Genomic DNA, 10,932 nt, shown 5'->3' with positions numbered 1-10,932 from the left:
GAAGAGATATCACATGGGTGGGATAGAAAGTAAATAACATAGTGACAACAGGCTGGAGTTGTAAGCAAAGACATGGTGTAATCTGTTAATATATACACACGTGAATTTATTGTAATGACTAAATTTAAAAATCAGGAACACTGAATAAACATTAACCCTAACGTTTTTGCGGGTGTTTTTTCTTGTGTCTTGGTTATTACGCGGGGGGGGCGAGTGTGGGGTTTAGCCTGATCATGTTCTGCCCATGTCTGTTGCGAGTTGCCGTCTTAACCTTATCTTTGATGCGTCTTAACCCAACACATCTTCCCCCGTCTCCGTGTGTATGGTATACGCACCAAGCTCATCCCATACCTGCGTACTCACAAGGGGTGTGAGGAGCGTATGGGCGCTGGTGTCCGGCTGGCTCTCCTGCTCGGTCCTCTCTGCTGCAGCCCTGACTCGTACTGCCGGGGATACGATGCCCAGACTAACGCCACCACGGTACCAACACCCACCGCGAGTGCAGAGGAAAGATGCGGGGGGGGGGGGGGGGTGGAAACAGGGGAAGGAAGAGCAGCAGAGGGAAGAAAAGTGATAGTAAGAACAGAAAGGACAAGGGGAAGGGACGTGAAGAAGACAACAAATGACGAAGAAAAAAGACAAATATGAGCAGTGACAAAGAAGAGAGAGGGGAAGGTACATAGATAAAGACATAAATAAGACAGGCAAAAGTGACAAACCGACAGAAACAAGAAAGAATATGAGCACAGGCCTGCTGGGCCAGAGGGAGCATCTCAACAGATTTTAGTTACTTCTTTTTTGTAATGCAAAAAAGAGACAATTTTTATTATCAGTTAATTAATTGTCATTTTTTGTCTATAAAATATAATTCAAGGTAAATCTTCAAATGTCTTGTTTGAAAATAAATGTATTCAGTTTACAATGAAGTAAAACAGAAAGAAATGCCAATTCTAACATTAGAGAAGTTGGAATTAGAAGATGTTTGGCATTTCTGCGTATCAAATTAACAATAATAATTAATAATGATTAAGCAATTATGAAAATTCTTGCAAATAAATTTTCAGTTAAGCTTGTCTATAAAATGTCTGCAAATACTGTAAACACCCATCAAAAGATATCTAAATTGCTCAATTTGTCAAAGATACTTGGGTTTATTGCAAAAATTCACACTTCAGAGGCAAGAACAAGTGAATTTTTACTTGAAAAATGTATTGATTATCAAAACTGTTTTAGCCAGATTTTCTGTTGATCGACTAATTGTAACAGCTCTAGATGAGATGCACCCAGAAGCCACACAAGACTGCTGGACTCACATTAAAATGACACAAACAGTCTGATAACCACATACACCCAGGCAATCAACCCTGTGTCTCACACACAAACACTCAGAACACAGAAACACAGAAAAGGAAGTAATTTGAGATTAATTTAGCGGTCGAGGGGTGGGCGAATGGAGGATCTGCATAATCATCCAGTCGCATCGCAATCAACTTCATGGGTTCATTGCTCTGTTCATCAGCTCCAGATCTACCCAGCCAACCAGGGTTAATTACAGCCTACCAAAGGGTTACATAAAGCCCTCATGAAGCTTTGCCAATCCGGCCAAAAGGTTCATTCACCAGCCATTGACAACAGGTTAGTAAAGAGAGGGAGGAGGTATGTTCGCAATGCAGGTACATCTGCTGATCACCATAACACCACAGCCATAAGTCAGAGACAGGCTACAGAGACAGGCTCTATGAGGGTGAGGCGGTGAGCTACAGCTTGATGGAGGGATTGGGAAGGCGGGAGAGATTGTGAGATTTGTTGTGGCGCATTGAGATAGAACGAGAAGAATGAGGGATGGAGGGATGATTTAGAATAGATTGAGATAAAGAGGTGACTAGCAGGATGGTCCGGTCGAGGTCAGGTCCTTACCTCCTCTGCTCGCTCCGTTGTAGATGGAACTAATGCTGGAAGGAGCTAGAGGACACACGCAGCAGGGGCAGGAAGAGGACAGGGACAGGTACAGAGGAGGAAAAGGTGGAGGGAGCAGGAGGGAAAAAAAGTTGAGTTGAGATATCCAAAGGTCTTTGGACGACTGAGTGTAGTATCAAGAATTTGGATAAGCCATCATATAAGTTTTAAGCAGTTGTTCTGAAACTGGAAACTAACCCCAACCCAGGAAGGCAAATATAAAAAGGAAGAACTTTATTTGTTTCCGGTACCAAAGGGAATACAAAGAGGAAACTTGAGGGCTTCCCTTTAGGAAACAGTTTACTGTTTACTTACCAACAGACAGGCGGGTGGGGGAAGAGTCTCTGGAGCAGCCCTGGCTGCGGGGGATGCGGCTGCGTCTGTGCCCGTCTCCGGTGGCCCCAGCCAGCACCCGGTGGGCCCCCGAGCTCATGGTGCTCAGGGCCGTACTCGTCAGCACACGACCTGGAGAGCCACTCCGACTGCCAGCTTCAGAGAGACGCAGAGGAAGGAGGGGACAAAATACAAAGAAAGTAAAGTTATAGCTATCTCAGGCATTAAACAGTGAAAGCTATAGAGAAACATAACCAATTCTCCTTTAATATGACAATCTCAACTGTAAGAAATGGTAACTAGTTTTATATATATATACAACTGACAAAGACAGTTGCTATTGCCCTTCATCTAGAGGCACTAGTTTCCAACAGTATATCAAAAATGGACAGAACTTAATGACTTTACAGCGTTTGATGTCATTGGAAAGAGGATTCTTGGGGCTAGGAGAGTGGAAAACTGCACCAAGAGCAAAGGGCATTTTACAGTGTTGTTCAATGACAAAATCTTTTATATAAATCACAACAAAATAAATTCATTAAATAAACACATTCAAATATAAGTGCAGTTTTGACAACATGGTGATAACTTTACAGAAGCTCTGCGGTCAGTCTGAACATAAAAGAGAATAGTAAAGTTTTTGTCCAAAATTAACACATTTGATAAGAGAAGTCTCAATGTGTCCTCCCCATGGCATCCTGTCTCCAAATGCAAAGCCCATGGTGTGTCTAATACAATCTAGAACGACTCAGATTAATATTAACCTGAAGACAATAGAGGAGAAGCTGCTCTGCAGTGCTGAATACAAAACTTGTGAACAAACTTTTGGGGAACAGGCTCCAGGGCTCAACACGTGAAGCTGGACCTTACCGGATTTCAACGGGACTGAAAATGAGCACGCAGACCAGACTCTCTCGCTTTCTCTCACTGACACAAAAACTCTAGTAAAGCCACACACACACACAAACTCAACATGAAAAGTCTGTTTCTATGTACTACTAAGTTACACAGAGCTAAATAAATACATCTAAATGACAATAGGGATGGCTCTGGTATTTTGAAGGCACCTTGATTGCTACTTGCATCATTACAGATATATTAGATATATATTTATTAATTTTTACACCTTTTAATGATGTAAAGAAGACTACTTGACCCCTGTCTATATATTTAGACTAATGAGTATTACAAAAATATATTTTTTACATACTGTAAATCAAAGTCAACTGTGCAAAGGGTGTTATTACACCAAACAAAACCTTAAAGATACATATTTTGGACAAGTTGAATTTAAGTAGGTAAAAGTGTTTGTCCTTTTTACAGGAAAAAAATTATTCTTCTCAATCTTTAAGACTGCATCCAGGCATACATAAGAGTGCAGAAACACAAGGCTCCCAAAGCAGTGTATTTAGCATGATCAAAGAACAGCCATGTTAACAGTACGTGATTACAAATCCCAGCATGCCTCAGCCAGAGTGGGAGGAGCCTTAAGTGACCTTTCTGGGTGCACGTGAAGGGGGGGGGAGTAAGGGCAACAGAGGAAAGGCAGTAAAGATAAAGAGAGCGGGTAAAAAGAAGTAGCGTTGTAATCTTACCACCAACAGGGGTAGCAGACTGAGATCCTGAGCCATTAAGCCCATTGGTTGGGAGGAGGGGGAAAGCAGAGGCGAGGGGGAAGGAACAGCAGATTAAACCAGATGAATTATGGGTGTTAGCGCAAAAAAAAAGCGTCATGGGAGTTAAAACATAGAGCACAATGGGAGCGCATCCTGGTGTTCCATATCAAGAATGAAGGCAAAGCTAAAGCACTTTGATTAAATAAATTCATTTATTACAGAGAAAACAACTGCTGACAATGTGTCGCTAAAACAAACACACACACTGAACCAGCAGCCTGGGAAAAGCAGTGCATGTTGGGACAGCTGGAATATGTATGTATGAAGGAAAGCCTGTTCACAATGAGGAAAAGAAAATGCCTCAAAGTAAATATGCTCAAAAAATATCCATACACTCTGTCACACAAACACACTTAGAAATCTTTCTAAGCCTCTGTTCAGCTGCCATTTCCTCTGTTTCTGTTAGTCTGTGGTTCTGAGATTTGGTCTTTTATCTAAATGTCCAGATCTGATTTGTGCAATGAGCCGTGGTCCAATCACTGTCCACTTTTTAAACTGGTTTTGCAAGCCTGCAACAAAGCCATCACGCTAACAAGCAGCCAGTATTTTTGGAAAGCAGGTACACACAAATCTGCTTTGTGTTGCAAAAGTAACTAGCTCGGTGGCTTGTGTTGATTCATGTCTGTTGAAGGATTGTTTAAACAATCTAAATGACAGCCAGAGCCAGGCTAGAGCAGCGGGAATACACTGTCCACCACACCATCCTCAGTGATGAGACACAGCATGCATAGGAAAACCCACACATCAAAACCCACGCACTCTCGTTCACTCCTCTTTACACAAAACACCTTGATCAGAATGAGAGCAATAGCAGGTGAGCCCACTGTGGTACACAGACAGACACACACACACACACACACACACACGCACACACTCTGACTCTGACACACAAACAGAATACCTGGTGTGCAATCGGATTCGTCGGAACCTGAAGGCACAAAAACATTTACATGGAGCTTATCGTCACCGTAAAGGCAACAAGTAATGACACTCCACAACAAGAGCCTAAGAAACTACAAACGCACACTCCAAGAAGCTCGCACACACACCATTTCTGTGGCTGTGTATGTGTTTATGTAAGTGGATACCCTGATTGTTTCACTCACAGCTGGGTTTAAGTCATGCTGTGTGTGTTCGGTGGAAGCGGCGGGGTACATACGTTGTGACTGGGAGACCATCTTGGTGCGGCTGCGTCCTCGTGAGTCCACCTGGCCGGACATGCCGCTGGGAGTGGATAATGGCTGCTTGGTACGTACACGCCCTGTATGTGCGCAGAGTAAAAAATACAGTAAAAATACAAAACACAACCCACAATGCTCTACTTCCCAAACAAACGGTTTGCAGCTGAATGAAGCCGAGAAGCTAAGAAGCACTACAGCTGATGAAAAGACACTAATGCTGGAAGCTGCTCAACTAATGTAAGGTCCAAAACTAAACACTCACGATTCAGCCAGATGCTCACACAGATAAATACACCAGGGATGCTTCAGTAGATTAGGAACCAGTCTCAGTGAGTACGTACTTAAAATCTGAAACTGGTCATAACCCAACTAGTTATTTATCGCTAAATGTTGATTGATGTAAATCTGATCATCTGATCAACTTACAACTGCAATTTTTGTTTACGTTAAGCCATTCCTCTATTTAAATAAGTCAAAAGCACCACTCAGAAAACAAATCAGACAATTGAATTCCACGATTAATGTTAGATTTGTGATGGCAAATTTCCAGATTGTAAAACTTTAATTTAAATTTGTATTGTTTTTAATTGAGGGTACCACAGTACAAAGGTTTCAATACATTGATTCCTGGTGGTTCCTCTGCAAACTTGAACTCAATTTTGTCAACTTGCCGCAACTACAGCATCCCTAAAACATGCTCCCACACACACATCTACCTAACCACAATCTTACCATTGTCTGACCTGGTCCCTACAGACAGACAAAGAAGGAGGAGGTTGTAAACAACACATTTCACTTGATATGTATATAATGGCACTACAACAACACATCCTAGGTATTCTAATAAAACCTCAACAGCTGATGATACAGTTAAAAGCAAGCGTAGATGGTTAAACCATTTCTGTATTTAAAAACAAACTGTAGCAAAGCAGAAGATGATCTTAGATGTGTAATTAATTTGATTCATGATATGCTGAGTTGGATGGTGATACAAATGAGGGATGGATATAAGATTGACAGCAGGGGGCGCTGTGGCCATACACTGCAAATGAAGGAGTAGATATGGACTGGTGGACCGGAATGAAGTGAGGGAAAAGAAGAGACAGAAAAAAGAAAAGCACGAGTAGGTTGTAGCTGGTGAAGCAGAGTGAGATGATCTTACCATCCGTTTTATCAGAGGCATCATCTTTAGTAGCAGAGAGAGAGAGAGTGAAACAAAGAAAGGGGAAGAAATGAAGGGAAAGGATTGATACAAATGATTATTAAAAGTAAAAGATACAAAAGGAAAAGGAAAAGGAACCCAAGAAAGGGAAAATGAAAATTGAACAGAAAGTGTCAGTTACAAGGAAACACAAAATAATGAAAAGGAATAGGATGTAAGACAAAAAAGAGAGGAGAGACAAGAGAAGAGAGGAGCACAGTGTGAATTAGTTATAGAACAGTCTGTTTAAGAGAGAACCATGCAGATGCAGTGGTCAACAGTAAAACAGAGAGAGACACAAATAGGACGATATTCATCTACAGAACATGCACACAGAGAATATCCACAAACAAACATACACAGGATACATTAACAGGCAATGAGCAGGCAGCAGGAGAAGAGAGTACAGCAGCGGAGAGGAGAAAGGCCAGTCCGAGCACTGAAGTGTGTGTGGGTGTGAAGTCCATCCTTGTACACCGTTTTGTAGATGTGACGACCTTTTACAGACCGTGAATTTAACATCTTCCTTCAACCTGTCAGAAAGTTTAGAAGCACTACTTCTGATCGGACTCCTCAGACAGAGTCCCCATCCCTGCCTGACATCCTGCTGATCGCATGCTGACCGACGTCTGGACTGTCTCATTAGTCATCTAACTTGACTGACAGATCCCTTACCCAGTGAGGAGTAGGAGCCAGGGGGCAGACGCCCCGTTGCCCTGGCCTGTCCGACGTGCCGGTGCTTAGCGACTGCTGCTGCGTTTACATCCACATCGCTACGGGAACGCTGCAGGGAGGCCGCCGACATCCCACCCTTTGAACCCGCAGGGACTGATAGGACAGTAGGAGGAGGAGGAGGAGGAGTGTGTTGGAGAAGGAATGGGAGGTAATGAGGGGATATATACATCACAAACACATGCAGGCAACACACTACACAAACACAATACTGATACCATACAGGAATACACAAACAGCCAGACACATGTACGCATATGTGTGCGCACATGTGTGTAGTAACATAAAAACATAACAGGAAGTGGCTGTACGGGGCCGGACACAGGCAGATGTAAATGAGAATGATGGGAAATGGCGCTGATGTTTGTCATCGTGTGTGTTTGTGTCTGTGTCCGTGTGTGTTTTCACAGGAGCGAGTGAGCATGAGATTATGTGTGTGAGGAAGAGTGTGTTGTGTTGTTTGACTCACCTCGCCCTGGAGCTGCCGACCATTTAGAAGTCAGAGGCCGACTGACAGAAGAGGGAGAAAAGTAGGTCAGTACACAACAAAACAACAAAACACACAGATAATCACAATTGTTATGTGATGGAACAAAAAACTATTTCTATTTTCTTTTTTTTCTCAATGACAAAATATAAACAGATGAAGTAGAGTTAAGTAGAATTGCATTGCTTTCTACAAGCACTGTGCAGTGATGGCCCCAAAGACCTTAGTACATCAACTTCAAATATAAACAAATACACGTAAAGAGTAAAAGAGGGCACGATGAGTGCAAAATGAAAGTGGGCAATTCACAGAATGTGCGCTAACTCGACTACCAATAAGAATTTTTGTTGCTGTTTTTTGATACACAGCTCATGACTGGGCTAACATTTGAGAAAAATTAAAACTGATAATACAATATATCATATTGCACATGCATTGTATCCATTCTTCATTATAACATTCTGTAGTGAGCAACTGTAATGCTGCTTATTCTGAGCCTCAACAACAGATTTCAAACTATATATGTAAACACTATTAACGGAGGGAGAGCAAGTACATCATATAAAGCAGTGCAGCAGGAAAGCACGTCTTTCTACTTTGCTTTCAAGTAGTTTCTATTTCATCTTGCTTTGGTATTCACTTTGCCAGTGAAATATGATACAAAGGAAGCAAAACAATGACAAATCCAAAATGTTGGGGTTAGACTATGAATATAATGGCCTGAATAACCTTTGAGGTATTTGTTTGTTCAACTTCTGCAAAGCTTTAAAACAAGTGGATGGAGTTACTGGGGATTTTGTCTTTCTAAAGACGAGTGGGAAGTCCGCTTTTATTCATCAGACTTTTTTGCTTTACTGATGCATACAGCAGAAAAGCTGACATAATGAGAGATTGGAGCAGAAAATGGAAAGTAAACTGAGTAGATTTGATCCATGTAGAGCAAGAGGTGGGTAGGCCCACAATGGTTCCTGCCTAAATGTCTTCAAGACTCAAAGGTATTCTTAAAGTGACCCTAAAAGGTCTAAAGCGAGCTACAGATGAGCGGTGCTGATTACTTGAGACTCTCTTGAGATGAGGATGAGGAGCGGTCACTCTGGGGAAGTGAGGCCACGCTGCCAGAGCTCTTCAGGCAGGACTGAAGGGTCCTCTGGTACGATGGCTCCAAGGAGTTGTAGAGAGCATCGGCCTCCCCTGGAAAGTGGTTTCTCAGACCCCAGTAGGCCCTGAGAGGCGGGAAGAAGAAAACACAGACGGAGGTGGACAGAGAAAGAGATGAGTAGAGGTTCAGACAGGAAAAGGCGGGTGGTGAGGAGTCGGAACACTGTTCTCTTCTTTCATATGATTTAATTCTCTTACTTGCGGGCCTCAACTCTGGCCTCTGAGTCTGCATCTCGAATTCCCTTCTTGATGCTCTCAACCAGAACTGCTGTGTGCCTGCAAGGGAGAGATATGGAGATAAAAGGTGTAAACAAGTAGAACAACAGGTTTAAAACAACCTTTCTTTCTTTGTAAATCACACTAGTGCAAGTCCTGCAGTGTTTTGAACCATGTTGGAACCAGTCCTCACCTCTCTAAAGAGTGGGTTTGCCATTCCTGTAGTAGAAGGTCCAAGAAATCATAACAGCGCCTGGAGAAGACACATTTTTATCTTTCTCATTACCACAAAAAACACTGCTTAACAGATACATTATAGCTGTTAATGATTTGAGATCTACTCATTAACACACTTTTTATCACTGCAGTGTCAACATCAGTGGTATTGTAAATCTCACCTTCTAACAGCCACAGACTTAGATGTGCAGTTACTGGTTATCAGGGGGATGAGTCTGGGGACATGGGTGTGCTGCAGAGAGGGAAGAATCAAATAATCAGAAATACAAAGAATCTATACAACAAGACTGTTGAAAGAATTGAGGTGCGTTCGCAAAACTCACCCGTATGATGATGCGGATAGCCGACACACCGGAGGTGGCCATGACTTTGGCACAGTTGGGGATGAGGTTGAACAGAACGGGAACGATTGCTTCCGCTCCATGGTCAAATTTATTCCCCAGCACCGTTGAGAGGTGGCTATAAGAATAAAGAAACAAATACTCAACAAACGTGCAATAGACACATAACACAATCTAAAGTGCAATCTGACTTAACAGGGGATGTATCCAAAATCACTTATTTATGAAATGTATAGTGCCCTTAAAACATTCCAGCAATGAAACAATAAAAAGTACCCACAATGCAATGAGTTTCATTTAATAGATGTGAAAATTACCACATTGTGTCATTGATGACACAAAGACAACAATCAATAAGCGTCCTCAGTTTCAAACTAGTTCCTTATAAATTAAATTAGAGAGTGTCTTTTATATAGGAAACAGTGAATTAGTGAATTAGGTTCTGTTTCCTCTCAACAACTCATCCAACTTCTAAAACATGTATGGATGACCACTGCAAAATTAAATGTTGCTTCAGTGTTTGGTTAAATCTGTCATTACAAATGTATCCTCAGTGACAGTAGTATCGGTGGTCTACACTCACGCCACAGTCATGCAGGCCTCTCGGACAACTTGCGAGCGCAGGTCTTTAGCTGACAGTTTGAAGGCTCCATCCAGGAGCCGTAGGTGCTGGAAGAAACAGTCGTAGGTGGCTGCACCAGCCACCAACAGTGAGCGGATCTTCTTCAGCTATTAAAAAAAAAACCCATGTTGTTCATCAACAATGAACAAACAAAGCAGTGCCAAAAAAGCAAATTTCATTTATATAACTGAAATATATGAAAACAACAACAAAACACTAGTCATCCAGTATCAGAGCTATAGACCATCATGCTCAATAACAAAAAGCATCTGCACACTCAAACAGGTAACCTGCTTTTGCTTTAAGAAGATCTCTGACCGAAAGAATAAAGAAGATTTTTTGTGTGCGGATGCTTTTCTTCATTGAAATTGATATAACTGAAAAAAGGAAATGTGTTGAAGGTGAATCTACTGACAGCAAGGGCTCTCTGGTCCCAGTCGTGTTTGTCATCGGAGCAAATCTCACGGATCTTATTCAGGTTGTCCTCAAGATCCCTCGATGAGTAGATCTGCATAGAGAGGGAGGGAGCAGAGCAAATATGTGAAGGACAAAATAAAAGTCAGACAGCCTGGCATTCACAGCCTGTATAGTTTGGTTATTAAATGGGATGAATGTATGTGATTGTCTACAGCGTACCTGGACTGCAGGGACATCTGTGAAGGATTTAATGAAGTCCTCTTCTTCAATTACACCGGCACTTTCCTTAGATACTAGAAGAGCATATAAATCAATTAATATGTTTATGTATGTATGTACGTGTGCGAGTGAGTGTGCGAGTGAGTGAGTGAGTGA

At 42.1% G+C, this 10,932-nt stretch overlaps 1 protein-coding gene across 1 annotated transcript in view; it reads right to left on the bottom strand.

Annotated features, from left to right (window-relative positions):
* The window catches only part of clasp2 (cytoplasmic linker associated protein 2), a gene marked incomplete in the record, with an annotated part of 48,967 nt that overhangs the window by 21,062 nt on the left and 16,973 nt on the right, over positions 1-10,932 (bottom strand). Inside the window, 16 exon segments of the mRNA XM_035681003.1 lie at positions 1,918-1,962; positions 2,272-2,445; positions 3,885-3,911; positions 4,867-4,893; positions 5,125-5,226; positions 5,879-5,896; positions 7,023-7,175; positions 7,549-7,589; positions 8,622-8,789; positions 8,923-9,000; positions 9,134-9,193; positions 9,339-9,409; positions 9,501-9,636; positions 10,102-10,247; positions 10,556-10,648; positions 10,777-10,850. Coding sequence (XP_035536896.1) covers positions 1,918-1,962; positions 2,272-2,445; positions 3,885-3,911; positions 4,867-4,893; positions 5,125-5,226; positions 5,879-5,896; positions 7,023-7,175; positions 7,549-7,589; positions 8,622-8,789; positions 8,923-9,000; positions 9,134-9,193; positions 9,339-9,409; positions 9,501-9,636; positions 10,102-10,247; positions 10,556-10,648; positions 10,777-10,850 — 1,413 coding nt within the window.

The sequence above is a fragment of the Morone saxatilis genome, unplaced genomic scaffold (assembly GCF_004916995.1).
Source record: "Morone saxatilis isolate NCDOM2014 unplaced genomic scaffold, NCSU_SB_2.0 Contig9, whole genome shotgun sequence".
In the NCBI taxonomy this organism is placed as follows: Eukaryota; Metazoa; Chordata; class Actinopteri; family Moronidae; genus Morone; species Morone saxatilis.
Note: the sequence above shows the minus strand (reverse complement) of the source record. Positions and strands in the feature narration are given on the sequence as shown.